The sequence below is a fragment of the Myxocyprinus asiaticus genome, chromosome 48, assembly GCF_019703515.2.
Source record: "Myxocyprinus asiaticus isolate MX2 ecotype Aquarium Trade chromosome 48, UBuf_Myxa_2, whole genome shotgun sequence".
NCBI classification, from domain to species: domain Eukaryota; kingdom Metazoa; phylum Chordata; class Actinopteri; order Cypriniformes; family Catostomidae; genus Myxocyprinus; species Myxocyprinus asiaticus.
Window position 1 is genome coordinate 14,372,146 of NC_059391.1, and position 25,100 is coordinate 14,397,245.

A 25,100-nucleotide genomic window follows, 5' to 3' on the forward strand; every position below is an offset into this window, starting at 1 on the left:
ATATATATATATATATATATATACAGTGGTGTGAAAAAGTGTTTGCTCCCTTCCTGATTTCTTATTTTTTTGCATGTTTGTCACACTTAAATGTTTCAGATCATGAAACAAGTTTAAATATTAGTCAAAGATAACACAAGTAAACACAAAATGCAGTTTTTAAATGAAGGTTGTTATTATTAAGGGAAAACAAAATCCAAACCTACATGGCCCTGTGTGAAAAAGTGTTTGCCCCACCTGTTAAAACATAACTGTGGTTTATCACACCTGAGCTCAATTTCTCTAGACACACCCAGGCCTGATTACTGCCACACCTGTTCTCAATCAAGAAATCACTTAAATAGGACCTGCCTGACAAAGTAAAGTAGACCAAAAGATCTTCAAAAGCTAGACATCATGCCGAGATCCAAAGAAATTCAGGAACAAATGAGAAAGAAAGTAATTGAGATCTATCAGTCTGGAAAAGGTTATAAAGCCATTTCTAAAGCTTTGGGACTCCAGAGAACCACAGTGAGAGCCATTATCCACAAATGGCGAAAATATGGAACAGTGGTGAACCTTCCCAGGAGTGGCCGGCCGACCAAAATTACCCCAAGAGCACAGCGACGACTCATCCAAGAGGTCACAAAAGACCCCACAACAACATCCAAAGAACTGCAGGCCCCACTTGCCTCAGTTAATGTCAGTATTCATGACTCCACCATAAGAAAGAGACTGGGCAAAAATGGCCTGCATGGCAGAGTTCCAAGATGAAAACCACTGCTGAGCAAAAAGAACATTAAGGCTCGTCTCATTTTTGCCAGAAAACATCTTGATGATCCCCAAGACTTTTGGGAAAATACTCTGTGGACTGACGAGACAAAAGCTGAACTTTTTGGAAGGTGTGTGTCCCATTACATCTGGCGTAAAAGTAACACTGCATTTCAGAAAAAGAACATCATACCAACAGTAAAATATGGTGGTGGTAGTGTGATGGTCTGGGGCTGTTTTGCTGCTTCAGGACCTGGAAGACTTGCTGTGATAAATGGAACCATGAATTCTGCTGTCTACCAAAATATCCTGAAGGAGAATGTCCGGCCATCTGTTCGTGACCTCAAGCTGAAGCGTACTTGGGTTCTGCAGCAGGACAATGATCCAAAGCACACCAGCAAGTCCACCTCTGAATGGCTGAAGAAAAACAAAATGAAGACTTTGGAGTGGCCTAGTCAAAGTCCTGACCTGAATCCTATTGCGATGCTGTGGCATGACCTTAAAAAGGCAGTTCATGCACGAAAACCCTCCAATGTGGCTGAATTACAACAATTCTGAAAAGATGAGTGGGCCAAAATTCCTCCACAGCGCTGTAAAAGACTCATTGCAAGTTATCGCAAACACTTGATTGCAGTTGTTGCTGCTAAGGGTGGCCCAACCAGTTATTAGGTTTAGGGGGCAATCACTTTTTCACACAGGGCCATGTAGGTTTGGATTTTGTTTTCCCTTAATAATAACAACCTTCATTTAAAAACTGCATTTTGTGTTTACTTGTGTTATCTTTGACTAATATTTAAACTTGTTTCATGATCTGAAACATTTAAGTGTGACAAACATGCAAAAAAAAAAAAGAAATCTGGAAGAGGGCAAACACTTTTTCACACCACTGTATATATATATATATATATATATATATATATATATATATATATATACACACACACTGGCGGCCAAAAGTTTGGAATAATGTACAGATTTTGCTCTTATGAAAGGAAATTGGTACTTTTATTCACCAAAGTGGCATTCAACTGATCACAATTTATAGTCAGGACATTAATAATGTGAAAATGTTCTATTACAATTTGAAAAAAATATTCAGAACTTCTTAAACTACTTCAAAGTGTTCTCATCAAAAAATCCTCTATGTGCAGGAATGACAGCTTTGCAGATCCTTGGCATTCTAGCTGTCAGTTTGTCCAGGTACTCAGTTTCTGATAAACTTTGTAAAGGTTTTAAATGGTAATGTGTTAATAAAAAACATGGGAGTATACATTATATATCATAAAGAAGTGTACACTGTACCGTTACTTGATGACGTCACTTGCTTGGGAAGAAGCCTGGACATTTGAGTGTTACAGTATAAGTTAAAGGGAGTTTTGTGTTGAACTAATCATTAGTGTTCATATTTTGTTAGGAATTGTTATTTGCTGTCAAATGTACTGTATACAGGAAAGCAGTAAGTGACTTCTTAGAAAATACATTGCAACCCGACAGGGACGTGCACAGACATTTTGGGGGGCAGGGGCTCAAGTGGAAAAAAAGGGCACTTCTCATAATTATTTATTTAAAAAAATTGTTTTTAAACAAAACGTTAAATATATTAACACAACTCTGACTTCCTTACCAATTTATTTTAATTCCCTCACACTCACGCAATTGTTTCATACTCAACAGATTTCTACAAAATAATCAGTTCACACAGAGACCATGGTCTTCTTTAGTATTCACTAGGTTTATCACAAGAGCAACAGCAAAGGAAATTATGCCACAACGTGCATGTTTTCTATGCTACTAGTTTCAAGTATATATTTAGAATAAATTACTGCACCAGGGAGAGGGACATAGTTTCACTAATAATTTGTTTATTTTGCACAAGGCAATAAATCGTTTGAATTCTTTTGGTGTTATTGGAATACGTAACACTTCAAAATCAAAAAAAATCTTCACACTAAACTGAAAAAGGCTGTTGCTGCTATTTTGTTAATATTACAGGAAAAAACACTGCAAAAATAATGAAAAAACACTGCAAAAAAAGATTGACAAAATACACAAATACAGCAACTTAACTGAAATTATTACAAACAAAAAAAAAAGATCTTGAACTTTGAAATAAAATCTGTTACTTCCATTCCTTCCATTCCCTTGTTGTCTCTCCTTCCTCCCTTACAGCAGCAACCTTCTGTCTGTATCATGTAAAGATCTATCAGCATACAACAAACTAATAGAATGGATAGTTATTAGATGAGGAGCCTACGATCAAAATGATGAAGTTACTGTTTAAGGCAGGACACTTTTTTCATGTAGTGGTCAATTTTGAGATTTTGGTCTATTTTGCTTCCATGTCTTCTTTTACTCTAATGGAAAGAAAACTTCCAAAATACACATTTAGATGGGGTTTGTTTTAAGCCTACTACCCTCCGTCTGTTTGCATCTGTAGATTTCTTCTAAATGAACCAAAACAAGCTAATCTGCATATTTAAACAGGCACGTGCACACATATACATCAAAGGGGGCTTGAGCACCTGCCCTTTTATTTCCTCAAGAGGAACTGCCCTTTTTTCTGGGGTGATTTTTTTTTTTTTTAAATAAATGAATATATATATATATATTCCTGTTTGCGCACAGCTTCCCTGTCAAACAAACATATTTATTGAATAAAAAATCAAAATATCAGGTCAGGAGATGAGACTTTGTCAAGTTCCGTTGCCCTTCCTCCCCTTTTTTTTTTAGAATTTCAGTTAAGTTGTTGTATTTGTGTATTTTGTCAATCTTTTTTTGCAGTGTTTTTTCCTGTAAAATTAACAAAATAGCAGCAACAGCCTTTTTCAGTTTAATGTGAAGATTTTTGATGATTTTGAAGTGTTACGTATTCCAATAACACCAAAAGAATTCAAATGATTTATTGCCTTGTGCAAAATAGACAAATTATTAGTGAAACTATGTCCCTCTCCTTGGTGCAGTCATTTATTCTAAATATATACTTGAAACTAGTAGCATAGAAAACATGCACATTGTGGCATAATTTCCTTTGCTGTTGCTCTTGTGATAAACCTAGTGAATACTAAAGAAGACCATGGTCTCTGTGTGAACTGATTATTTTGTAGAAATCTGTTGAGTATGAAACAATTGCATGAGTGTGAGGGAATTAAAATAAATTGGTAAGGAAGTCAGAGTTGTGTTAATATATTTAACATTTTGTTTAAAAATTTTTTTTTTTTTAAATAAATAATTGTGAGAAGTGCCCTTATTTCCACTTGAGCCCCTGCCCCCCAACATGTCTGTGCATGTCCCTGTATTTAAACATAACATTTCAGGGGAAAAGACTCTTGATGTAAGTCATTAACTGGGGAAGTTCTGTGGTGATATGCTTTAGTTATTTTATTTATCCTATTCACCTGCAGTGCCTTGTCAAATGTATGCAAATTAGAGCATTTTAATTAGTTAACGCCTCATTTGCATATCAATGTGGCAATTGTGATGACGTTATGATGTTATTAGACACAAATTTTACTGTATTCACCTGTAGTGTCTCCATTAAGTACAGTACATTAGCCTGTATGGCCATGATATATTACCTTAGCTAAACTTTAGCTAACTTATTACATTAGCTAGTAGCTCACGAGTCATGCATGTTAGCAAGACACAAGTTAACAATATTTGGCTTTTGGCTTTTGGCTAATTAGCTGTAAAGTCGAGGCACTGGTAGTTTAGTTTTTTGTTCATCACCACTCAGCTCCACACAAGCCAAGAAAAACACAACTGGGATAGGAGCTGTGAGGGGCTGCTGTCTGCCTGTCTGTGTGTCTGATGTGCCGATGTGTGCTGCACTGCTGTGCGGAGACGCGGAGGCAGGGCATCAGAACTGACAAGTCTCATCTCCCGACCTGACATTTTGATTTTTTACTCAATAAATATATTTGTTTGACAGGGAAGCTGTGCGCAAACAGGAATATGCTATATATAGCACCCCAGAAAAAAGGGCACTTTCTCTCGAGGAAGAAAAAGGGCAGGCGCTCAAGCCCCCTTTGATGTATATGTGTGCACGTGCCTGCAACCCGAGTCAGAACAGTCTGAAGGTGTGTGCCGAGTGTGGTGGATGCAGCTCTAGGTCTAGGAGGAGTTAGTTACAATGGATAATTTTGGTCTTGGTTTAGGGATTTTGAAGGGGAAAAAAACGAACCCAAGTCTGTAGAAAAATAGCAACAACCATTTTTTATTTCCAGACCTTTACAGTCCTCTACCTTTCACTGGTCTTATGGAGCCAATGCCATAAGACTCCCATTCCAGCAGATGGCGCTATGAAGCAGCGACGCTCACAGGCTTGTCGCAAAAGCCCCGAAGAAGTCATCATCCTGCCGCTGCACAGAGCAATAAACGCAAGCTGGTGTGTTGTACGCTAGGGCAACGCTTGCGTCCAATAAAAACTACACTCTAAGCTCACATTATACATATGCTTTAATACCGAGACGCGTTGGAACACATTTCAAGCGGACGGAGAGGAAGTAACGCTAAAAGAGCAGAAAATCTGCCTTTATTCATTGAAATCCACTGCTTGAGTCGGACACGCTGATGGCGGCGACAGTGGAGGAGCTCTACCGTAACTATGGCATTCTTGCCGATGCAAAAGAGGATCTCAGCAAGGTATAGGAAACATATATACAGTTTGTCCATGTGAATAACACTCTTTATATCTTCGTTTAGATTAGCATATTTATATAAACTGCGCTGCTTTGTCTAAGAGGCCTCCTGGTGCTCAGCAGCTCGTATTAGCTTACAAGCTGCTTCTGAAATTTGGGATTGCTCTGGTTAAATAAACGAACGCGCTCATCTCTAAAACGTATAGCCAGCTGTGCAAGTACAAAGAGCCTATTTAAAGTATTTCTGATTAATTCCTCGGTTGTACTTGTACGTTGATGAAGGGATAGCCGTCACGTTTAGTGGGAGGGGAGCCCTACGCTCTTTACGTAATAGGTTCGGGAATGGTGCGTTACGCAAACCTGCGCATAGTAATAGATTAACAGTTTAGGATAAGCATGATGATGAACGATGAGAGATTTAAGTTACCAGTTCAAAACTAATAGCTTTTTACCTTATTCCCCATTGTAAAGTGATTTGATGCCTGACTTTTCTATGTAGTCAACTGCCATTGATTAATAACTGAATATTGTTTGTTTTTCAGCACAAAGATGCCTACCAGGTAATTCTGGATGGTGTTAAAGGAGGCCCTAAAGAGAAGCGACTGGCCGCACAGTTCATTCCAAAATTTTTCAGCAGTTTTCCAGAACTTTCTGATTCAGCCATCAATGCACAGCTTGATCTGTGTGAAGATGAGGATGTGTCTGTAAGTACATTTACATCTGGGATTTGTGTGCTTCTGCTACCATGCAAAGATATGCCTGACAGCAAGTCACCACATTGTTTTTGCTTTTGTTTTGGGTTGTGAATTACAGATCCGGAGGCAGGCTATCAAAGAGCTCCCTCGTTTCGCATCAGGAGAGAATTTACCAAGAGTCGCAGACATCCTCACACAGCTCTTGCAGACAGGTACGGTACTGATGAAATATTTTAATTCTGATCCCATGTCTAATTAAGAATTGGCTGTAAAATGGATACATGGTGTAAACAAAGTATTTGGACATTCTGCTTTTGCAGTTGAGGCTGAATATGACCTACTTATTGTCCTGTTATCTGATCAAGTGTTATTTCTTCTCGTATATTCTAGATGATTCTGCTGAATTCAATCAAGTCAACACGGCGTTGATTTCCATTTTCAAACTTGATCCAAAAGGTATCCATCCAGCACTGGGGCATTTTCATTGTTATCAGTCTCTTCTTTGTAGAATTATGAGAAAACATGGATGTTCTATGATCATTTTTTGGCTGATTCTCATGAAACCTGTCAAGAAAATGTCCTGGGCTGTGTTTCCCAAAAGCAATGCAAGCTTAAGATGATCGTAGAGACTATTGGTTATTTTTAACCACTAATCAATACGGGGAAAAATATATATTAAAAAAAAAATTCTATAAAGTAAATGAAGCCTACATTTAGGACCATTAAGATTTTTGCATTGTGACTAGGGCTGCAACAACTTATCGATAAAATCGATTATTATCGAAATGGAAATCATCGAATTTCATTATCGATTAGTTGGATATTTGCGGCAAGCATGGAGAAGCTCCGCCAGTGACGTCACTTTACAGCCCGGTGGAAAATGTGTTGCATGATGAAACTCGTTTGAAAAACAACGGAGACGAGCTGAAGCGGGAAAAACACGACCCAAGTTGTCCAGTGCATGAGAGAACTTTATAAACACTTCAGAGAAGATCATAATAAGCCTACAGTTTGATGTGGAGCGGTTGCTGCATCAGGTGCATTGAAAGAGGGCATGTGCCAGGGGCGGACTGGCCATCGGGAGAACCGGGACTTTGCCCGAAGGACCGGCCGTGAAACGGGGCCGAATGGGCCGCGATAAGCTGAAATGGGCCGCCACGTTATGCAGAACGGGCCACAAAATTGCACCGCGATATGCCGAAGTAGGCAGCAATATGCAGAAAAGGACTTTTAGGCAAGTTTCTTTGTAAAATCCCAGGCAGTTTTCTCTTCCCAGTCCGCCCCGGCGTGTGCTGTTTGATGTGCTTAAGAGTTGTTTCTCTCCAGCACATGACTTATATGTTACTGCTATTTTGTGTTTTATAATATATACATGTTATGAATTCAAAATCAGGCACATGTTTCGCAAAACTGATTGTTTTTACCACATGCGAGTCTCTGTTAAACTTAACTATCAAGGAAGCGAGCGCGCATCTACGTCAATCAAACCGATCTCAATGGGGAAAGGGAGCACAATCGCTTTGATTAAACTCGTGGAACATCATACCGCACTTTCAGTTTCAATGTAACCAGTTGTGCAGCTTTCATGGATGTCACGCTGATGTCTCAGAGGTCAAAGTGTGCAGTTTAAAGTGTTTTAGATTTCTCATCATGTAAGCGCATGTAATACAGTGAGAACCGGCATGAGACTTTTCAGCGCGAGAGTAAATCTGCACTGCGTTTACAGATGATTGTACTATATTAAACTGTAAATAATGCTGAATATAATGTATAATAATGCTAAGGGTCCTGATATTTGGTTGTCCTGATAACGCCAAATGTAATGTCTGATTCCACCAGTAAATATATACCATGGCAAACATTATTTTACTGGATAAACACACATATTTTTTGAAAAGAATAGTTTAGAAAATTTAATCAGCGACTACTATTTTAAAACCTATAATATTAATTTTAAATACTTAAAATGTATGTAATTAGTGACAGTGTACAAGCATATGTATCTAACATAATTATTTATTTTTCATCTGGGCAGAATTATTAATATTTCTATTCTGGTGTCACTGTTGCCCACTGCTGGGCTGATTTTTAGTCCCAATCCGGCCCTGATGAATAATTTTACTCTTTAATGAACAGTACTTTTTGTTCTACTAAGTTTTACAAGTATTGAAAGGAACTGTTTTGCATATGTACTGAGAGTAATAATAATAAATTCAAACTTAACTTTTCATGATTCAGGCTTTGTTCAAAGTTTTATGAGAGTATAGGATTGTGAATTCAGTAATCCTTACACCCTTTATAATTTCTATTTAAAAAAAAATCATATTTGAATAAAATACAAGAAATAAAATTTCTTTTTTTATTCAATTAATTGAAGAAATAATTGAAGATGAATCGATTATCAAAATAATCGTTAGTTGCAGCCCTAATTATGACATTATTTTCAGGAACTTGAGCTCATTTTACCCCCAAATTCTCATTTCTGTAATGTGCACAGACATTTTACTTGCATTATTCCCATTGATTTCATTGTATAAATATTTCATTTGTTCACAGTAATGAGATTTGGGGGCTACAATGTGCATAACTGCCATGAAAAATTGTCACAATGTAAAAAATCTTAAAGGGATCATGACACGAGGAATCAAATTTTCCTTAATCTTTTAACATATGAGTTCATTGTACTATAAAAACATACTGTAAGTTTCAGAACTCAAAACTTCCTCCTTGTTGCAAAAAAAGAGCATTTGTTGAAACCAAGCTGAAACCAAAACGACTCATTCTCTTCTACTTCCACATTGTGATGTCACTGTAATAGACATTTGCATCTGACCGCCTCCACAACAACACATCAGCGCCTATTTAACCTTAATACTTCTGTTGCCCTGTAGCGGTGAGCAGTGAGATGGCAATGAGAGAGCAGAGAGCCAATCATAACAGTGGGCATTTACTGTCAAGTCTTAAAGGAGAAGCAGCATCAAAACTGAGCATTTCTGACAGAGGGTCAGAATGAAGGTGGAAGATGATTGTTTTACAAATATATGATTTTTTTTTTTTTTTTTTTATGCAAAAAATCCTCACTAATATTATTAGTGAACCTCAAGGAACATATTAAAATAAAAAAAAGGCATGTCATGACCCGTTTAATGGTCCTAAAATAGGCTTCATTTTGTATTAAAATATAATTTCTTGTGATTTTGGAGTTAAATAGGACCAGGACATTTTCTTGACAGGTTTAGTGAGAATCACCCTTTTGTGTTATATCATATCATGACTAAATTAAAATTGTCCACTCTGACACTGTCTCTATAAAGGAACTCTGGGAGGCTTGTTCAGTCAAATCCTACAAGGAGAAGATATTGTTCGAGAAAGGGCGATCAAGTTTCTCTCTACCAAGTTGAAAACGATGCCAGATGACACCATGACAAAGGAGGTGGAGGATTACATCTTCACAGAGACTAAAAAGGTATCTGCACTCAATTTTTTCTTTTTTTTTTTTTTTTTTTAAGACATTACTGTCATTTCTTTATTTTGTGTTTTCCCAGATAATCAAGGCCCTTGAGTTCACACTTGACCTGTCACTCTGTGATTGTCTTAGGTCCTGGAGGATGTCACGGGGGAGGAGTTTGTTCTTCTGATGCGTATCCTGTCAGGGCTGAAGACCATGCAGACTGTGAGCGGGAGACAGCAGCTGGTGGAGCTGGTGGTGGAACAAGCCTTCCTGGAGCAGGCCCTCAACCCAGCAGAAGCTGACAGCGTTGACCGGCTCTTGCAGTGCACACGCCAGGCCTTACCACTCTTTTCTGTGAGTTACCCACAGTAATAGTCGGCATCAAAAATATCATGTAAAGGCCTGTTCACATCAGGTGACAACAACAATATGAAAGTAGAAAACTGGCTAACAAGCAGGCTTTGCCAAAATTTGTTCACACCAAATCTGATGCTGATTTTTGTATTTCTCCAATAAAAAAATAAAAAAAATAATAATATCAATACCTTCATGAATTGTTCAGCATCCCAACAATTAAAAATTGCCATCAATGGCAAAATATATGAAAAATATATATATATATATATCAATCATTGCAGTACAATATTTCAGACTCTATGTGATGAGGTTTCTTAATTCTTAGAGATACATTGTTTCATTTAAAAATATTTTTTTTAAATCATGGATATGACAACAAAATTTGCACTTGCTTTTGCTTTTTGTTCTCACCAAAAACATGATGTTTTGAGCAAAATGCTCTTCATCAGACTCTGACTTAAGTATTCTTATGAGCAACTGTAACAATTTTATGGTTTCTCATTTTTAGTTGTGCACCGTAGGTTTTTTTTGGATGTGCGTTTTATTTATCCTTGTGCAAATTATATTAATCTATAATTTTCTTCCCGTCTTATCTCCTCCAGAAAAATGTGCATTCTACTCGCTTTGTGACATACTTCTGTGAATACGTTCTGCCCAACCTCAGTCTGCTTACCAGTCCTGTAGCAGAACTGGACATCCAGCTCGAGGTATGTACCGTGTTCTACAAGTTATGCTGCCTCTTTCTCATGTTTGGTAGTTTATGTGTATGTCTTCTTTATGAATAAAACATGTATCCACCAAATGTGCGTGTGAGTTTTTTTTATGCTCATTTTGCAAATACAGTTTTTACGTCTTGGTGTTTCCATCCAGCATTTTTCATGCAATATCCCAAAATTTGCATTAAAAAAGTGAATGGACACCAAGCTATTGTGCCCCATGTCTCATTACTTAAGAATGACTCCTTGTCTAAAGTTTCATAGAATGCTACTTTTAAGAGACTGCAATTCTAGAAACTGTTTAATTTGAAGAGCTGAAAAAAAACCTCTTAATGTTTTCCCCTATACAGGTACTTAAGTTAATGGCAGAGATGAGTCCGTTTTGTGGGGACATGGATAAACTGGAGGTCAACCTCAAGATGCTGTTTGAGAAGCTACTGGTAAAGACATACATTATATTTCTGACCTCATGGAGAAATTCCACTTCAGCCTCTTCATTGCATTATAAACTGCATTCTTTCATGCTTTTAGTACCCTCTTTATTTGTTCCTTAATGTCGAAAGGAGTTCATGCCACTGCCTCCAGAGGATGAGAATGGAGAGAATGCAGCGAATGAAGAGCCCAAACTGCAGTTCAGCTACGTGGAGTGCCTGCTGTTCAGCTTCCACCAACTAGGCAAAAAATTACCTGACTTCCTCATCGACAAAATCAGCGGAGAGAAGCTAAAGGACTTCAAGATAAGGTTGGGATTTAATTTGATATATGTATTATATGGCCAAAAGTTTGTGGACACCTGAACTTCATATGTGCTTGTTGAACATTTAATTTCAAAACCATTGGGATTAATCCCACTCTTCTGGAAAGGTTTTCCACTTGATGTTGGAATATAGTTGCATGGATTTGCTCTCATTCAGACACAAGCACCAGTGAGGTCAGACACTGATATTGGGTGATGGATGCTGGCTTGAAGTTGGTGTCCAGTTCATCAACGGTGATTAGTGAGGATAAGGTCTTTGTTGAGGCCAGTTAAATTCTTCCACAGCAGACAGAGTACATCATTTCTTTATGGACCTGGTTTTGTGCACAGGGGCATTATCATGCTGGAACAGAAAAGGGCCCTCCCCAAACTGTTAGAACAAATTTGGAAGCAGACAATTCATTATATTGCTGCTGTAGTATTTAGATTAGTCTTCAGTGGAATTAATGGAATAGCCTAAAGTGGCTCACAACCCTGTTCCTGGAGGCCCCCCAACACTACACATTTTGGATATCTCCCTAATAAAACACACCAAATTCAACTCATCAGCTCATTAGTGGAGACCTGAAATGGGTGTGTCAGAAAAAGGAGATATACAAAATGTGCAGTGTTGGGGGGGCTCCAGGAACAGGGTTGGGAACTGCTATATTAAAAGAGAATCTCCACAAACTTTTGGCCATGTAGTGCATTTTTAAGACATTTAAAGACTTGAAATTGCATTGTTGCATTAGTTTACGAGGCAAGGTCAACAGTGTGCATGGCTGTTTTTTTTTTGCAGGCTACAATACTTTGCCAGAGGACTGCAAGTATATATTCGTCAACTGCGTGTTGCTTTGCAAGGCAAGACAGGAGATGCACTGAAAACAGAGGAGGTATCATTTAAAACATTTAAAACTGTCTGCCTAATGGGTTCTAAAAATCCTGGGTAAATTTAATCTTATGACTTCTATTGCAATTATAGATGACTTTTCAATCCCTTATTTCCCACAGAATAAAATAAAAGTTGTTGCATTGAAGATCACCAACAACATAAACGTTTTAATAAAGGTAACGTATGAATTCTGATATTTTGTTTTAAACCAAGACCTTTGGGAATGGAAATGTCTCATTGCAGTTGATAGTATTTATAATAGTGAAAATTGGGCAAGATTATATTGTTTTCTGCATTCATCTCCAGGATCTGTTTCATAACCCTCCATCCTATAAAAGCACAGTCACTCTGTCCTGGAAACCTGTGCAGAAGACCGAGGCAGCAGCAGCAGTTGGGTAGGTCTAGTCTTTCAGATGCACAACCACACAACATCTTTATTATTTTTTTAGGTTACAACCATTCAAAGTACTGAGATAAAAGTGTGTAGTTAGTTTAAACAAGCTTTTTTGATGCAAAACGTTTTTTCACATCAAACTAAAACTGTTTTAGGTAACTAGTTAGTCCAATCAAGCCATCTCCCAGTTTGTCCGTCAGTCATTTTCACCACATCTGGGGCAACAAGTAGAAGGGCTAGATTATCTTTCCCTTCTTTGCTGTGACACATCCCACACAGCATTGCAATGTAAACAACATGGTCAGTTATCACTTGCTTATCAATGATAGTCTTTCATTATATACAGGTGCATCTCAATAAATTAGAATGTCGTGGAAAACTTCATTTATTTCAGTAATTCAACTCAAATTGTGAAACTCGTGTATTAAATAAATTCAATGCACACAGACTGAAGTAGTTTAAGTCTTTGGTTCTTTTAATTGTGATGATTTTGGCTCACATTTAACAAAAACCCACCAATTCACTATCTCAAAAAATTAGAATACGTCATAAGACCAATAAAAGAAACATTTTTAATGAATTGTTGGCCTTCTGGAAAGTATGTTCATTTACTGTATATGTACTCAATACTTGGTAGGGGCTCCTTTTGCTTTAATTACTGCCTCAATTCGGCGTGGCATGGAGGTGATCAGTTTGTGGCACTGCCGAGGTGGTATGGAAGCCCAGGTTTCTTTGACAGTGGCCTTCAGTTCATCTGCATTTTTTGGTCTCTTGTTTCTCATTTTCCTCTTGACAATACCCCATAGATTCTCTATGGGGTTCAGGTCTGGTGAGTTTGCTGGCCAGTCAAGCACACCAACACCATGGTCATTTAACCAACTTTTGGTGATTTTGGCAGTGTGGGCAGGTGCCAAATCCTGCTGGAAAATGAAATCAGCATCTTTAAAAAGCTGGTCAGCAGAAGGAAGCATGAAGTGCTCCAAAATTTCTTGGTAAACGGGTGCAGTGACTTTGGTTTTCAAAAAACACAATGGACCAACACCAGCAGATGACATTGCACCCCAAATCAATCATCACAGACTGTGGAAACTTAACACTGGACTTCAAGCAACTTGGGCTATGAGCTTCTCCACCCTTCCTCCAGACTCTAGGACCTTGGTTTCCAAATGAAATACAAAACTTGCTCTCATCTGAAAAGAGGACTTTGGACCACTGGGCAACAGTCCAGTTCTTCTTCTCCTTAGCCCAGGTAAGACGCCTCTGACATTGTCTGTGGTTCAGGAGTGGCTTAACAAGAGGAATACAACAACTGTAGCCAAATTCCTTGACACGTCTGTGTGTGGTGGCTCTTGATGCCTTGACCCCAGCCTCAGTCCATTCCTTGTGAAGTTCACCTAAATTCTTGAATCGATTTTGCTTGACAATCATAAGGCTGTGGTTCTCTCGGTTGGTTGTGCATCTTTTTCTTCCACACTTTTTCCTTCCACTCAACTTTCTGTTAACATGCTTGGATACAGCACTCTGTGAACAGCCAGCTTCTTTGGCAATGAATGTTTGTGGCTTACCCTCCTTGTGAAGGGTGTCAATGATTGTCTTCTGGACAACTGTCAGATCAGCAGTCTTCCCCATGATTGTGTAGCCTAGTGAACCAAACTGAGAGACCATTTTGAAGGCTCAGGAAACCTTTGCAGGTGTTTTGAGTTGATTAGCTGACTGGCATGTCACCATATTCTAATTTTTTGAGATAGTGAATTGGTGGGTTTTTGTTAAATGTGAGCCAAAATCATCACAATTAAAAGAACCAAAGACTTAAACTACTTCAGTCTGTGTGCATTGAATTTATTTAATACACATGTTTCACAATTTGAGTTGAATTACTGAAATAAATTAACTTTTCCACGACATTCTAATTTATTGAGATACACCTGTAAGTTTTAAAAGAAAATGTTTATCACTGGAAAGTCTGATATTTCCTAATCTAGTCAATAAGTGAATAAAATGTAAAAATAATTAAAAAATAAAATTTACGGCCCCTGGAGTTGCAAGATCGAATCCAGGGTGTGCTGAGTGACTCCAGCCAGGTCTCCTAAGCAACCAAATTGGACCGATTGCTAGGGAGGGTAGAGTCACATGGGGTAACCTCCTCGTGGTCACTATAATGTGGTTCTCACTCTCAGTGGGGCACGTGGTGAGTTGTGCGTGGATGCCGCGGAGAATAGCATGAAGCCTCCACACACGCTATGTCTCCGCGATTTCGCGTTCAACAATCCACATGATAAGATGCATGGATTGACGGTCTCAGACGCGGAGGCAACTGAGATCCGTCCTCCGCCACCCGGATTGAGGTGAGTCACTACGCCACCACAAGGACTAAGAGCACATTGGGAATTGGGCATTCCAAATTGGGGAGAAGAAAAAAAAATGGACACATCAGTATATTTCCGTAGTGTTTTTTGATAAGTGGCATCTAGTCTACACTATACATGTTAATGTGTAGTTAAACATGATAATTTGAGAAGATCGAGCTAAAATTAATTATGTGGATATACTGAAATACTTGTCTACACTCATCCTAAACCTAATTGAGCATGCATTAAATAACTCACACCAGAGGAATTAATCTGAAAAATCTAACATGTATGCCTAAAGGTTAAAGTTTTGCCATGACATATTTTGTATCCTAAAGCCAGAAGAGGCTGTCTGGAGAGGACATTGGGGCAACAGCAGCAGCAAAGAAGCTTCCCACAAATTTACCCAGGAGGGACGCCCGTCAGATTTACAATCCACCTAGCGGGAAGTACAGCGCCAGCATTGGGAACTTCTCATACGGTGAGTTTGTAACTTCTGTGGTCAATTTGTTAAAATCTATTCAAACAGATTTAACAAATGTTACCTTTTATGAGTGCATACCATAGATGTACTGTGTTTTGTCTATTTGTTAATTACTTCAATTGAATCAATAAATTGAAATGGTCGGTACACTTTCTAAACCCATTAATTTGATAGGCCTAGAATAGAGTATTATGAAATGGTTCAAATGTTAGATGAATGATTAAGAATTCTTTACAGGGGCTTCGAGCCAAGTTAATTTCTGGCCCTGGTTCACAATAGGGCTGTGCCAATGCTATCAGATATCAATATATCACAATACTTTTCCTCATAATGTTGTATCGATACTTTAGATCCCTGTCTGATTTCTGTATTCACTTCATATCCAACAGTTCAATAAAGATGAAGCAGGTCGTCTAAATAACAGCAAACTCAGAGTGGCGTTTCTCAGTTCAGTCAGAGAGACTTCTATGAGGTGCGAGAGAGACTGAAACTAAGCCAGTTTCTCTCGTCGACACGCTGGTCCTCTCTCATGCTTTTAACACAAGGGCTGTGCAAGAATATTGATTTTCTGACTAACCATGATTTTCATTTGATTATATTGATATTGATTCTTAAAATCCCAAAAGCAATCTTTTAACCTATGTGCAGCATTTTACAATGAGCGTATATCTCTCACATACGCAACTTAAAATGTCTGTATTTAACCTCTGCCTGGTAATATTTTAGATTTCACTCACCAGTACAGCTCCGAGTTCAGCATCCTTTCACTGCGTGCTGAGAGTAAAAGTTTGCCTTGTGCTGTGTGTCCAAAGATGAAATCCACGTAATCCGTTTGTCATTGATAATGTCTCTTATAATTCCCTCTTTGGTCTATACAGTTATATGTTGATAAAAAAGCAACAAAAAGAAATGTTTAATTCTAATCGCACATTTGACACATTTGGTTTTAAAGTCCCTGTCCTTAAAGAGACTGTACTGCGTTTTAGCATGTGTTCTACAAATTGATGTAAACTGGCGGCCAGAAGTTTGGAATAATGTATGCATTTTGCTCTTATGGAAGGAAATTGGTACTTTTATTCACCAAAGTGGCATTCACCTGATCATAATGTGTAGTCAGGACATTAATAATGTGAAAAATTACTATTACAATTTGAAAAAAAGTTCAGAACTTCTTAAACTACTTCAATGAGTTCTCATCAAAAAAATCCTCCATGTGCAGCAATGACAGCTTTGCATATCCTTGGCATTCTAGCAGTCAGTTTGTCCAGATACTCAGGTGACATTTCACCCCACGCTTCCTGTAGCACTTGCCATAGATGTGGCCGTCTTGTCTTGTCGGACACTTCTCATGCACCTTACAGTCTAGCTGATCCCACAAAAGTTGAATGGGGTTAAGATCCATAACACTTTTTTCCAATTATCTGTTGTCCAATGTCTGTTTCTTTGCCCACTCTAACCTTTTCTTTTTGTTTTTCTGTTTCAAAAGTGGCTTTTTCTTTGCAATTTTTCCCATAAGGCCTGCACCCCTGAGTCTTCTCTTCACTGTTGTACATGAAACTGGTGTTGAGCGGGTAGAATTCAATGAAGCTGTCAGCTGAGGACATGTGAGGCGTCTATTTCTCAAACTAGAGACTCTGATGTACTTATCCTCTTGTTTAGTTGTACATCTGGCCTTCCACATCTCTTTCTGTCCTTGATAGAGCCAGTTGTCCTTTGTCTTTGAAGACTGTAGTGTACACTCATGAAATCGTCAGTTTTTTTTGGCAATTTCAAGTATTGTATAGCCTTCATTCCTGAAAACAGTGATTGATGAGATTCTAGAGAAAGCTGTTTAATTTTTGACCTAATATTGAGCTTAAGACATGCCAGTCTATTGCATACTGTGGCAACTCAAAAACAAACACAAAGACAATGTTAAGCTTCATTTAACAAACCAAATAGCTTTCAGTTGTGTTTGATATAATGGCAAGTGATTTTCTAGTACCAAATTAGCAATTTAGCATGATTACTGAAGGATAAGGTGTTGGAGTGATGGCTGCTGGAAATGGGGCCTGTCTAGATTTGATCAAAAATGACTTTTTTCAAATAGTGATGGTGCTGTTTTTTTACATCAGTAATGTCCTGACTATACTTAGTGATCAGTTGAATGCCACTTTGGTGAATTAAAGAACCAATTTTATTCCAAAACAGAAAAAATCTGTACATTATTCCAAACTTTTGGCCGCCAGTGTATATATGACAAATTAGGCATCTAGACAATAAACACACACACACATATAAACTCAGCAAAAAGAAACGTCCTCTCACTTTCAACTGCTTTTATTTTCAGCAAACTTAACGTGTAAATATTTGTATGAACATAAAAAGATTCAACAACTAAGAAATAAACTGAAGTTTCACAGACATGTGACTAACAGATATGGAATAATGTGTCTCTGAACAAAGGGGGGATCAAAATCAAAAGTAACAGTCAGTATCTGGTGTGGCCACCAGCTGCATTAAGTACTGCAGTGCATCTCCTCCTTATGAACTTCACCAGATTTGCCAGTTCTTGCTGTGAGATGTTACCCCACTCATCCACCAAGGCACTTGCAAGTTCCTGGATATTTCTGGGGGGAATGGCCCTAGCCCTCACCCTCCGATCCAACAGGTCCCAGACGTGCTCAATAGGATTGAGATCCGAGCTCTTCGCTGGCCATGGCAGAACTCTGACCTTCCTGTCTTGCAGGAAATCATGCACAGAACGAGCAGTATGGCTGGTGGCATTGTCATGCTGAAGGTTCATGTCAGGGTTAGGGTTAGGAAGGGTACCACATGAGGGGGAGGATGTCTTCCCTGTAACGCACAGCGTTGAGATTGCCTGCAATGAAAACAAGCTCAGTCCAATGATGCTGTGACACACCGCCCCAGCCCATGACAGATCCTCCACCTCCAAATCAATCCCGCTCCAGAGTACAGGCCTCGGTGTAATGCTCATTCCTTCGACGATAAATGTGAGTCCGACCATCACCCCTGGTGAGACAAAACCACGACTCATCAGTGAAGAGCACTTTTTGCCAGTCCTGTCTGGTCCAGCGAATGTGGGTTTGTGCCCATTTGTGATGTTGTTGCTGGTGATGTCTAGTAAGGACCTGCCTTACAACAGGCCTACAAGCCCTCAGTCCAGCCTCTCTCAGACAATTGCAGACAGTCTGAGCACTGATGGAATGATTGTGCGTTCCTGGTCTAACTCGGGCAGTTATTGTTGCCATCTTGTACCTGTCCCGCAGGTGTGATATTCGGATGTACCGATCCTGTGCAGGTGTTACACGTGGTCTGCCACTTCGAGGACGATCAGCTCAACTCTCCCTGTAGTGCTGTCTTAGGCGTCTCACAGTATGGACATTGCAGTTTATTGCCCTGGCCACATTTGCAGTCCTCATGCCTCCATGCAGCATGTCTAAGGCACTTTACTCAGATGAGCAGGGACCATGGGCATCTTTCTTTTGGTGTTCTTCGGAGTCAGCAGAAAGGTCTCTTTAGTGTCCTAAGTTTTTAGGGCTGAAACGATTAGTCGATGTTATCGACAACGTCGACAATAAAAAAAAAAAAGTCAACAAAAATTTTCGTTGTCGAATAGTTGTTTGATCTTAACGTAACATAAGATCATATGAAACTCTAATGATTGCACACAAGAGCAGCATTGCAGCTCGCATCTGACTGTGGAGAGGAAGAAAACACATCTCACAGTCCAGACGAACTCTAAACTTTCCAAACAGCTTCAGGTGATGTAGATCGCAAACTATGAGGGAATTATAATGCAAAAAAACAAAATAAGTAAATACAGAAGCACTCTTGTTGTGGAATAAGCAGAGCCGGAGCTGACGCTCAGCTTAAGCAAAACTTGCGTGTTGAGCGTCTTTAAAGGAAACACCCCGGCGTTACATCTTTAATGCAGTTCTATTTAATGAGTTATAGCTTTATTAAAGTTGAAATAATAAGGAAACTTATTATTTCTCTGTGCGGTCAGCGCCTCTTCTATGAGTTGCGCGAAGTGTCCTGATCTAAGGGCGAGAGATTGAAACTGCACCCGGCTGAGGTACACTCTGTTGCGGGGACGCTCATCCCTCGAGTGCGTGTGCTTAATGTAGCTAGATTATAACGCGATGGCAACTTATTGAATCATATGTCACTATGCATTACTTATCGTGAAGAAAATTGGCAAAACGCAGCTTTATTAATGAGAGAGTTTGTTTTTTTGTGAGATAACGATGGATTGGAGTGAACAAAAAGGTGAGAGAGGGTAGTCTTTGCCCCATTATACACTTTTCTTTTTTACTAGTTTTTATTTTGGCTTGTTTTCCAATATAAATATCTAAAACTCCTTTAAAACAACGTACATTTAATTTAGTAGCTATACTGCAGAATATTTTTTTTTGTTTTTATCTGAGAATGTTGAATACAATATTAAAAATACAAATATTTTAAAATATCTAAAAATCCTTTAAAAAAAGATGCATTCACCTTAAAAGCAGCATATAAGATGTTTAGACTTGATTTTAGAGAATAGATCTTGAATATAAGTGTATTTTTTCTTTACTGCACTCGCAGAAGTATAACCAAGTTAAAAAATACACTTATATACAAAATACACTTATATTTAAGATACATTCTCTTAAAGCAAGTCTAAATATCTTATATGCTGCTTCTCAAGTAAATGTGTCTTAAGGAAAAAAGACAAATACACTTGATAACAATAGGATTTTTTTTGTAGAAGTTTTTATTGAATTAAACATAAAAAAAAGTATTTTTAATTCAGTGAATGTCATTTAGAGGTATTTTCAAAAGATGATTTTGTCCTCTTTATTGTTAGCAAGCACGTTTAATACAACCTTTTAAGTTGGGCACTAGCTGAATAATCGGTTAAGACCTAATGATTAATCGTTGCAATAATCGCCCGAATAATCGTTCTAATAAGCGTTAGATTAGTCGTGTGTGAAAATCCCAGGAGATCAGCAGTTACAGAAATACTCAAACCAGCCCATCTGGCACCAACCATCCATGCGATTATCAAATTAGCCAATCGTGTGGCAGCAGTGCATAAAATCAATGCGATACGGGTCAGGAGCTTCAGTTAATGTTCATATCAATCATCAGAATGGGGAAAAATGTGATCTCAGTGATTTTGACCGTGGCATGATTGTTGGTGCCAGATGGGCTGGTTTGAACATTTCTGTAACTGCTGATCTCCTGAGATTTTTTTACTCCGAATGGTGCCAAAAACAAAAAACATCCAGTCAGCGGCAGTTCTGTGGACGGAAATGCCTTGTTGATGAGAGAGGTCAACAGAGAATGGCCAGACTGGTTCAAACTGACAAAGTCCACGGTAACTCAGATAACCGCTTTGTACAGTTATGGTGAGAAGAATAGGATCTCAGAATTCTATTCTGATATGCGGGTTGGCGCTGTTTTGGCAGCACGAGGGGGACCTACACAATATTAGGCAGGTGGTTTTAATGTTGTTGCTGATCGGTATATATTAGGGATGTGCAAAAATAGTCGACATTCAGTCAACCGTTGCAATAACACGTGCAGTAGTGGTCTGCAATTTGATTAGAGCTCACCGAGTTCCGACAAACCGTCTCTGGTGTGCATATTTCATCCAACAATTAGATAAATTCAATGTCATTTTATTTTAAACCATTTAAAAATCAAAGCACCCCCAAAGAGGCTATTTAACTGTAGCAGTGGGACTCCACGCACATGACAATACTCGCGTTCATTCCCTCACAGAAATGTGAAGCTGCCCGTGCAGAGCACATATGCTGGCAGTGACAGTTTGATTATTTATGTTAGATAAAATCTTGCATTAAAGACAATGTATTGTGTTATTTAGGCTCATAGCTCACTGTGCACTTTATTTGCTGATGTTTTGAGTAGTGTTTGAGGAAATTTCATTACAATAAACATCCTTTATTCCTGCAACTCCAGATGAAAAACCGATTAACCGTTCATGAATCTTTTAACCGAATGTTAAAAATGGTAACCGTGCACATCCCATATATATATATATACACTATATTGCCAAAAGTATTCGCTCACCCATCCAAATAATTGAATTCAGGTGTTCCAATCACTTCCATGGCCACAGGTGTATAAAATGAAGCACCTAGGCATGCAGACTGCTTTTACAAACATTTGTGAAAGAATGGGCCGCTCTCAGGAGCTCAGTGAATTCCAGCGTGGTACTGTGATAGGATGCCACCTGTGCAACAAGTCCAGTCGTGAAATTTCCTCGCTACTAAATATTCCACAGTCAACTGTCAGTGGTATTATAACAAAGTGGAAGCGATTGGGAATGACAGCAACTCAACCACGAAGTGGTAGGCCACGTAAAATGACAGAGTATGCTGAGGCGCATAGTGCGCAGAGGTCGCCAACTTTCTGCAGAGTCAATTGCTACAGACCTCCAAAGTTCATGTGGCCTTCAGATTAGCTCAAGAACAGTGCGTAGAGAGCTTCATGGAATGGATTTCTATGGCCGAGCAGCTGCATCCAAGCCATACATCATCAAGTGCAATGCAAAGCGTCGGATGCAGTGGTGTAAAGCACGCCGCCACTGGACTCTAGAGCAGTGGAGACGCGTTCTCTGGAGTGACGAATCATGCTTCTCCATCTGGCAATCTGATGGACGAGTCTGGGTTTGGCGGTTGCCAGGAGAACGGTACTTGTCTGACTGCATTGTGCCAACTGTGAAGTTTGGTGGAGGGGGATTATGGTGTGGGGTTGTTTTTCAGGAGCTGGGCTTGGCCCCTTAGTTCCAGTGAAAGGAACTCTGAATGCTTCAGCATACCAAGAGATTTTGGACAATTCCATGCTCCCAACTTTGTGGGAACAGTTTGGGGATGGCCCCTTCCTGTTCCAACATGACTGCGCACCAGTGCACAAAGCAAGGTCCATAAAGACATGGATGAGCGAGTTTGGTGTGGAAGAACTTGACTGGCCTGCACAGAGTCCTGACCTCAACCCGATAGAGCACCTTTGGGATGAATTAGAGCGAAGACTGCGAGCCAGGCCTTCTCGTCCAACATCAGTGTCTGACCTCACAAATGCGCTTCTGGAAGAATGGTCAAAAATTCCCATAAACACACTCCTAAACCTTGTGGAAAGCCTTCCCAGAAGAGTTGAAGCTGTTATGGCTGCAAAGGGTGGGCCGATGTCATATTAAACCCTATGGATTAAGAATGGGATGTCACTTAAGTTCATATGCGTCTAAAGGCAGATGAGCGAATACTTTTGGCAATATAGTGTATATACATATACAGGTGCATCTCAATAAATTAGAATGTCGTGGAAAAGTTCATTTATTTCAGTAATTCAACTCAAATTGTGAAACTCGTGTATTAAATAAATTCAATGCACACAGACTGAAGTAGTTTAAGTCTTTGGTTCTTTTAATTGTGATGATTTTGGCTCACATTTAACAAAAACCCACCAATTCACTATCTCAAAAAATTAGAATATGGTGACATGCCAATCAGCTAATCAATCAGCTAATGTTGAATTACTGAAATAAATGAACTTTTCCACGACATTCTAATTTATTGAGATATATATATATATATATATATATATATATATATACATACATACATACATACATACATACATACAATCTTTTTACATCATATTTATTGATGGAATACATTACAATTTTATATTTTTTTATTTTTAAAAGCTAAAATGTGACCAATGTGATGAAAAACTACTGATAAAAACATTAGCTGAGAGAAAATTTAATTTGTAAGCAAAATGGATAACTGAAAAATACCAATATTTATTGCAATAAAATTGAGAGCATGTGAATTATAAGTGAATCAACAATGATATCGTGATGTATCGCAATATATTGTATCTTGTCATATGTATCGTTATCCATGTCGTATCACGAGGTGGCTGGCAATACCCAGCCCTAGTTCACACCCACTTCCAGCATAACTTGCAACTCTAGCATAAGTACAGATGTTCATCAAGGCCTGTTGCTGTATGTTTATAACTGATTCCTTCTGTGCTCACAGAACAACGAGGAAGCTTCAGGGGTGGCCGGGGGCGGGGCTTCGGAGGAAGAGGAAACAGAAGCCGAGGCCGAATTTATTAAGAGGATTTCATATACTTCTACACCCATGCTACTGCATAAATACAGCTCTGACACCTTTACACTGTTTTCCTCTGTGGTCCCTCCTGCATCTCACAGACTTAATCCATTCTTTTTTTTACACACATTGTTCCTTATTGAGTGTGTATTGAAAATCTTTAACATAGTTCCTTGTCATTGGGTTTTTTGGTTTTGTCTTTGATCATCTTTGTGGAACAAAAGACTGCCAAGGTGTATTTTTTAAGAGTTTTTGTATGGTCACATACATCCTTTGTACGTTGTTTCTTTTTTTTAACCTTTTAATTTTTCAGAGCTTCTGTTGAATCAAAAATAATCACGAATTTGTGAGACGTTAAAATATCTTGTGAATTTTAACTTGTGTGGGTCAAATCTTTTGCTGTTTTTTTTTTTTTTTTTTTAGGACATAAATATTTAAGTTTGTATGACACTTATGCCCTGACATTTGTTGTTAACTTGATTAAAGTAAGTTGAATATATATATAAATGATTTTTTCAGATATTCCAGGAACATTGTCCTTTTAGAGTAGAAATGCCTTGTTTCTTCATTAAGTTCCAAAAAAATTAACCAATCTTTTTCAGGTATAGTGTGCATAGATTTCAGTATTAGTTTCAATTTCAAACATTTTGCATGCATAGTTAGGAGATATTTAAATGTTTTTGATTTAAGGACATTTATGTAATATACCGGTTTTTCATTTCAGAGATGTTTTCAATTACATTAAAATCTTTTTGCCTTTTTCCATTTTGTTATGCCTTTAGATGGTCTTGGGTTTAACAGTTTATTTGAAGTAAACTAAGATACAAATGATTAACAGAAATCTTTAATGTGGTCAACTACCAATAGTCACTTGGTTATAAATCAAGGGAATATCAAAGTAGATACAAGCATTGCTTCCATCCTTCCTTGCTTGTGTGAATCTAATCAAAATACTCTGAACACTCTTCAAATTTTGTATTTCACTGTAACAGTAAGCTCTGTACTCCTAAAAATGAGTATGCTACTAATGTTAAAATTACTAGTAAAGATTAACTGGTCCAAAATCAGTCCATGTGCAACCTTTGGTTAATGTTGGATGTTTAAAAAAAAAAAGGGAAAATATCTTTGGCTTTTGTCCATTCATTGTATTTCAAAGATGGCTTCATCAAACTATGGCTATGTAAACTCAGTAAAAAAAGAAATGTCCCTTTTTCAGGACACTGTATTTTAAAGATAATTTTGTAAAAATCCAAATAGCTTCACAGATCTTTATTGTAAGGGGTTTAAACAATGTTTTCTATGCTTGTTCAATGAATCATAATCAATTAATGAACATGCACCTGTGGAACGGTCGTTAAGACACAAACAGCTTACAGATGGTAGGCAATTAAGGTCACAGTTATAAAAACTTAGGACACTGAAGAGACCTTTCTACTGACTCTGAAAACACCAAACGAAAGATGCCCAAGGTCTCTGCTCATCTGTGTGAACATGCCTTAGGCATGGAG

At 38.4% G+C, this 25,100-nt stretch overlaps 1 protein-coding gene across 3 annotated transcripts; it reads left to right on the forward strand.

Annotated features, from left to right (window-relative positions):
• The first annotated feature begins 5,109 nt into the window (after positions 1–5,109).
• On the forward strand, positions 5,110–24,357 carry LOC127437764 (apoptosis inhibitor 5-like). 3 transcript variants are annotated; one of them, XM_051692921.1, is made up of 14 exons: positions 5,110–5,391; positions 5,930–6,091; positions 6,201–6,294; positions 6,473–6,538; positions 9,397–9,548; positions 9,681–9,887; positions 10,493–10,597; positions 10,957–11,046; positions 11,170–11,348; positions 12,142–12,235; positions 12,354–12,410; positions 12,541–12,629; positions 15,315–15,457; positions 23,518–24,357. In XM_051692921.1, the coding sequence occupies exons 1-14, from the start codon at positions 5,320–5,322 to the stop codon at positions 23,595–23,597; spliced, it is 1,590 nt and encodes a 529-aa protein (XP_051548881.1). In that variant the 5' UTR covers positions 5,110–5,319; the 3' UTR covers positions 23,598–24,357. The 3 variants fall into 3 exon arrangements, with proteins under 3 accessions (XP_051548881.1, XP_051548882.1, XP_051548883.1); XM_051692922.1 differs by lacking the exon at positions 23,518–24,357 and adding an exon at positions 16,947–19,968; XM_051692923.1 differs by lacking the exon at positions 23,518–24,357 and adding an exon at positions 15,850–16,923.
• The last annotated feature ends 743 nt before the right edge of the window (positions 24,358–25,100 follow it).